General features: G+C 41.8%; 1 protein-coding gene across 1 annotated transcript in view; it reads left to right on the forward strand.

The window, feature by feature from the left end:
• Positions 1 to 6,567, forward strand: part of TG (thyroglobulin) — a 161,306-nt gene that overhangs the window by 89,109 nt on the left and 65,630 nt on the right. The window contains 1 exon segment of the mRNA XM_035903440.1: positions 3,576 to 3,775. Within this exon segment, the coding sequence (XP_035759333.1) occupies positions 3,576 to 3,775 (200 nt within the window).

Raw genomic sequence — 6,567 nt, forward strand, 5'->3', positions numbered from 1 at the left:
CTGCAGATAGAGGTGGTTCATTACGAGTAGGACCCTCTACTTCTTTGTACTGTGGTGCTGTGGCCAGAGAAAGGTGCAGTCTTTCCTGGCCTCTTCCCTTGTGGGAAATCCTCGGTGTGCATTTGGGAAAATCCTGTTGCTCCAGGGGGAACTGGAGCAGGTAGGAAAAGCTCTTTGCAAGAGTCATTGGAGCAAGCTAAGCACCACATTTACGGGAAGCCATAAAAATGTGCCACAGTCCGGTCTCCTCTGTGTCCCCTTTAGTCCAAGTGGTTTGTTTGTAGCAGGCTCCCTGTCAGCATGGATTTTCAGTAATACTCATTCAGGTGAGCAATGCTACCGCTGCAAGATCTATTCTTTGGTCCACCACAGCTTGGTGGAACACCTCTGACTCCTTCTGTACATGACCAGTAGCCACTGGGGATTTTCAGTGAAGGTTATCAAGCTGGATCAAATGCTATAAGGGTTTATATCAAGACTGAAACCAAACCCTTAATGATATACCAGGGACGTTTCCATTCTTACTGTAAGACTTGGACAAATCCTGGTCCTTTGGAAGTTTTGCCACCAGTTTCAAAGGGGGCAGGAGCTCACCCTGAGGACTGTGGGGGCATTAGCAGCAGGATTGTTAGGAGGCCCTGAAGTTACAAACAAAATTAGTATCTTGTGAGCAATATCAGTTTCATTGTCCAACACAACAGAGTGCCGAATCCTCTCATGTTGACTTGTTAGAAATTGCAAAACTAGAAATGAAGGAGTTAAATGGAGATTTTGGGGGATGAAGGGTAGTGAAACCAACAGATTTCCTTCTTTTGTTTGGTTTTTTTGTTAGTTCTGCAATTGTTTTGGTCTCTCATTGACAGGGCTTTCGCAAGCAGTCAAAGAGCTCTTATAAGTATAAAGGATAGTTAATTTAATTTGCTACTACCCATTAATGTTGCAAAAAACGATGCACATTCTTACTAGTGCCTTCACCTCTCACTTTGCACCCAGAAAAGTGAAGGTGAATTGCCAGTGATAGGGATGGCAAGAGTATGGAGAAGACAGTCATGTTTTCAGTCCTGAAACTTCTAAGAGTCCACGAAATCATATAAACCAGGATGATTTTCATGCTTAAATTTAGCACTATTGTTCTTCTTCAGTTCAGTAATAACAGAAGTGCATATGTATGTCCTTGTTTGCTTCCTTCTGAGCACTGCTTTTTTTTCATTCTCCCGTGGTCCTCAGGAATATGATCTTTTCCTGCAAAAAGGCACTGGGAAAGATTCCTGGCAGACACATTTCTTTTGGTCTAACTACCGTGAATGTCTGTGCATGCATCTGTTCCCCTGCCTGGTACATTTCATAACCTGTCTGTGGCTTTTGCCAGGGCAAAAAGAACTGGTTATATTTCCCTCCTTGGTTTTATTCTTTAGTACCCCCGTAGCGAGGCACATTGTGTGGTTAAAACGTTTACATGGATTTCACTTCCTCTGGGGAGGTCTCACAAGGTTTCATTTTTAACAGCATAGAGTGGGTTTATCACTGGGTTGAGAACCCTGGGAAGTGGTTGTGGTGTGCAGAACAAGCTAAAAAAATCCCTTAAAAACTAAAGCAGGGCAAGTTTTTCCTCTGTTGCTTCACTGGTGTGGCTTGGCCTGATGATCTGAAATTATGGCTGTAGATGGAAGGTTGTAGATTCTGGGGCCATTTAGTCCTTGGCTGTCCTACTGAAAGGGCACTTACAGTGATAGCTGTTGTGACGTGGGTATCTGTAAGGTCTGCAAAGCTAGGAATAATCTGGTCTCCTCTATATTCTCTTCTATTCTGCTGCTTAAATTGGTCTCTATGATATCTCAGTAATTCATTGCAGTAGGCGTATGAATACCTACTACAGGATGTCTTCATTTCAGTTGCTCTTTGCCTGAGACAGGGCTACCTGTCCACAAAGTGACAACTTTTTATTCTATATCTGTTCATTTTGATTCACTAGTTTCTGAGCCTACTCTTACTTTAAAATTGTACTACTTGGTCTTGGCAATGGAAGAAAAAAATAGTTTCAGCTGTATTTCTATTCCTGGCTTTTCTGTCTTGTCTTGGGTCTTTTTTTCTTTCCAAGTTTTAAATATGGAGAATTTAAAAGCATTAAAAATGAATGGCTCATTGTGGATTAAAAAGAGACAGTGAATAATAATTTTCTATTCCTTTCTTATGGACTGGGTAGGAATTACTTATTTCTGCTTTTGTTGATATAAAATTAAGCTTGCCTAGGGGTTTGCATCATTAGATACTTTCAGCATTAGTTTCCTATTAATCAAAGCATTGGGTTACCACTGGCTGGTGTTGAAAAGGAAGCAGTCTTTTCAGTGGTGATACCTTAGCATGGGGAGTACATGATTAATTACTTTTCCTTTGTTTTCCTGGGAACAAAAATATGAATACATATAAATCAAATCTCTATCAGTTAGACATAGGTCAATCTCTAAGGATGCATATGGAGATATAAATTATAAAATATTATCTGTACATGTGTAAAGAAATGCAAGATGATGTGACAATAAATGTGTGGTCATATGGGGGAAGTGTAAAAGGAATGTAGGAAGCAGATGCAATTAGGTGTACCCAGGGAAACAGTTGATGATCCTTATGGGTCCCTTCCAACTTGAGAATTTGGCAAACACACTGATTTTTTGTTTACTTTTAGTGCATTTTAAGATCAAGCTACTTATGTAGAAAAAAGAATCTCATGGCCTGAATTTACGTTTACTTGAGCCTGGATTCAAGTATTCTGCCGTTAGCTGTCAAAATCACAGAATCACAGAATGGCAAGGGTTGGAAGGGACCTCAGGAGACCATCCAGTCCAACCCCCCTGCTAAAGCAGGCTCACCCAGAGCAGGTTGCACAGGACATCGTCCAGGTGGGCTTTGGATATCTCCAGAGAAGGAGACTCCACAGCCCCCATGAGCAGCCTGTTCCAGGGCTCTGTCACCCTCAAAGTAAAGAAATTTTTCCTCATATTCAACTGAAACCTTTTATGCTTCAGTTTGTGCCCATTGCCCCTTGTCCTGTCGCTGGGCACTACTGCAAAGAGTCTGGCTCCGTCCTCGTGACATCCACCCTTAAGATATGTGTATGTGTTGATGATATCCCCTCTCAGTCTTCTCTTCTTCAGGCTAAACAAGCCCAACTCTCTCAGCCTTTCCTCATAGAGGAGATGCTCCAGTCCCTTTATCATCTTTGTAGCCTTCCCCTGGACTCTCTCTAGGAGTTCCTCATCTTTCTTGAACAGGGGAGCCCAGAACTGGACACAGTACTCCAGGTGGGGTCTCACCAGGGCAGAATAGAGGGGGAGGAGAACCTTAGTTTAGAAGTTTAGAAGTTGGAGTATTATTTTTCTATCATCAGGACAGACTATTAGGCACCTCCAGGGATGCCTGGTGGAGTAGTAAAAACTGAAATGGAGTCAATCTGTCTCTGGTATCAGTTTTGCCAAGGTCTAGCTGCGAGAGCTGCTAAAAACGTAACATCTAATCAAAACTTCAAATGTTTATAGTTTTATTTATTTTCAGACCCACTTATTTATTTTCTGCAATAGGTTCTCCTGAGGCGAGAGGAAACGCTGGCCTTTTGGATCAATTGGCTGTTTTGAAGTGGGTGCAGCAGAACATTGCTAGTTTTGGAGGAGACCCAAGCCAGGTTTCTTTAGGAGCTGACCGTGGTGGGGCCGATGTTACCAGCATTCACCTGCTCACAGAGGCAGTGGATATGGACCTCTTCAGGAGGGTGGTGTTGATGGTAAGTCCCATTCCTGCCGCTTCAACTTCACTGTGAAAGGATGTTGTTACAGACGTGAGGATGTTGCAGTGTGTGGGTGCTGGTTTTATTTCATCCATACCTTGGCAGCGCTAATAGGACTGTTATTGCTATAGTTATTTTTCATCTCACCTGTGACTGCTATCTCCAGGAGCTGGGTGCTTCACAAGGATATACAAGAGATGCACTTTGATGATTGATTTAGTCATAGTAAGAATCTGGTTTTCGTCACTGTGGTTTTTTGTGTATTATATAAATAGTCTTGTTTCATAACTTATAGGTACAACAGGTTAGTTTCCATTCCATAAATACGGTTGTTGATCAGCAGTTTTTAGACTCTAAAACTGATGAGCCAAACATCCGCATGTTTAAAGTATCCGATCTTTTTATCTGATCTCATGACAGATTTAATTTAAAAGAAAAAGCCAGTTTCAGAAAGAGAGTAAAAATCCGTTTACCCATGAGCTTTTTTGTTGTCAGCTTGGACCATTTTCACAGTCACCCCAAGCGATCCGCATTTTTACAGCCCCTCCTGTGTCAAATCTCAGGACTTTGAGATCAGCTTTGTCAATGTTGATACCACTGTTGATCTTTACAGCCTCAGATGAGAGTAGAGTGCTCTGAAATGAGGCTTAATCTTCAGTGGAGGTTCATCTATCCAGTAGAAATGGTAGCTGGATGACAAAATGATCTCTCTGCTAGCAATGTTGACTTGGGACAGTGAGCAGGGGAACAGAATTCTTGGTCCAGGAAATCTAGGGCCCAATTAAATGAAACCTTGCTTTGAAAATAATGACATCTCTATTCACTACTTGATTTTTCTTCAGTGTGCCCTTGTTCCAGGAAATGTAACTTGCCCTTTGCAGCCTCATGTCTCAATAAGATTATTTTAATTGCATCAGTCTAGTGGGGAAGGCAAGGGATGTTGCTGAAAATTGCTGTTCAGTAGTTGGGTTTTTGTGTCATTCTCAGATAATTCCTCATACAGTTCCTAGATTTTTACTCAGCTCTTGGCATGGCAGTTAATTTACTAGCGGGCCCAGAGTCCTTTTCCCTCAGGGTACAGTTTCATCCTACTCTTTCTCTGAAGTCATAAACCCTTTACTGACATGGCTCAGGGTGGGGCCCAGTGAAAGATGTGACAGGGTGCAGTGCAATTTTCCAGTTGAGCAACTGATGAAAGGGAAACGCGAGGACCTCTTTGCTTATCATTATTTCTGGAGTGTAGTTCCCCATTACATCTTTACTCTTACAAAATAGAGTTTGAACTCCTTCTTTCTCCTACAGTAGGTCATCGAATAATGGAAAACGGTGGCAAGTACAATGAGCAGGCAGGTGCCTCAATTCTTCCCACTAGTCTAGTTTGTGTGGCAACAATGTGCTTCCTGGGACTGTGCAGACCACTCTTTTGGCAAAAGCAAGATCTCCACTTAATTTGAAAGTAATGTAAATTATTTATCCTTACAGCATCGCAGTGGCTTTAGTTTTCTTGTGAAATACACTGATAAAATAAAAAGCAAGCAGTACTAGCAGGCTTAAAAATATATGTGGGTTTGGGTTTTGGTTTTTTTTGTGTGTAATAAAGTGAAGCAGAATGTAACTGTGAGTTTATTCAGATTTCTCACCTAGACCTCCTGTAAAGGGATGTGTCTTGTTTTTGTTCCAAGACACCAAAATCATTGCATGCGTTTAATTTTACTGTAAAAAAAAAAAAAGGAGTGCACACAGACTAAGAATCATGAAACTGAGAATATATACCAGAAATAGCTTTCCTGAGGGAAAATTCCATAAGCAATACAGCTTTTCTGCAAAAGTTAGTTTTGCGGTCCGTGTTTGGGGCTTTGTCATGCATAAAAAACTTAAACTGTTTCTTAGCATCCAGAGAGGTGTGATGTATGCAACTTTCTCTACAAGAAGACGTGCACCTGAAATAGCAAAATGGTTTTGAGTTTCCTGTGACTGCCCTACAACAGATTTTGTTTGGAACAGATGTGAAAAAAGATTGTACAAAATCAATGCAAAGCTTGTCACGGGGACTTTTCATACCTTTTTTCATCTTTCAGTAGTATGATTAGAAAAAAAAGTAGTCTCAGTGATTATGGTCTCATTTGAGATCATTTAAGAGCATTAACATAGCGTCTGACTTAATATTTTGATTAATTGATTTATTTACCAGTGCAATTTTGATGTAGAAGAGTAGATCAATGGTATGGCTTGCCTCCGTCTCTTGCAGGAGGCTGTGGAGGGCAGATATGTCAGGTGTCCCCTCCAGGCATTCCCTGCTGGGTGTCAGGAGGAGACCTCCCAGGCTGCCTCCATTCAGCTCAATGTAAGACACCAGCACCCTCCTGGCCATGGAAGCAGGTCAGCCAGTGGTGGAAAGAAAAGATTTATTGCCCTACTGAAAACTACGGTGATCAGGTGCAGGGCTGCCTGACAGACCATAAATATCCCTGATCCTATGATTAGCTACTCTTTAGATCCCCTTTCTTCCCTCTTCCCCCATCTCCTTTTTTTTCCCCTTTACCGGCCTCATTCCCTCTCAAACAAACCAACCTCCCACCTCTGATTACTTTTTCTCCATTGGGTCCCAGTTTTGCTACATCCCTACCCAAATTTGGTATTTCTGATATTGTTTCTTAGGTAATCTCAGATTTGTATAGAATCACCTTGGTGCTGTCGGCCCTTGCAAGATGGTGCTTCCCAAAAGGTCCCCCCAGTAGTCTTTCAGTTATTTGTGAGAAATGGCCAGACCTCACAGAATTTCCCTATAA

Source organism: Egretta garzetta, unplaced genomic scaffold (assembly GCF_000687185.1).
Source record: "Egretta garzetta isolate BGI_Z169 unplaced genomic scaffold, ASM68718v1 scaffold50, whole genome shotgun sequence".
In the NCBI taxonomy this organism is placed as follows: Eukaryota; Metazoa; Chordata; class Aves; order Pelecaniformes; family Ardeidae; genus Egretta; species Egretta garzetta.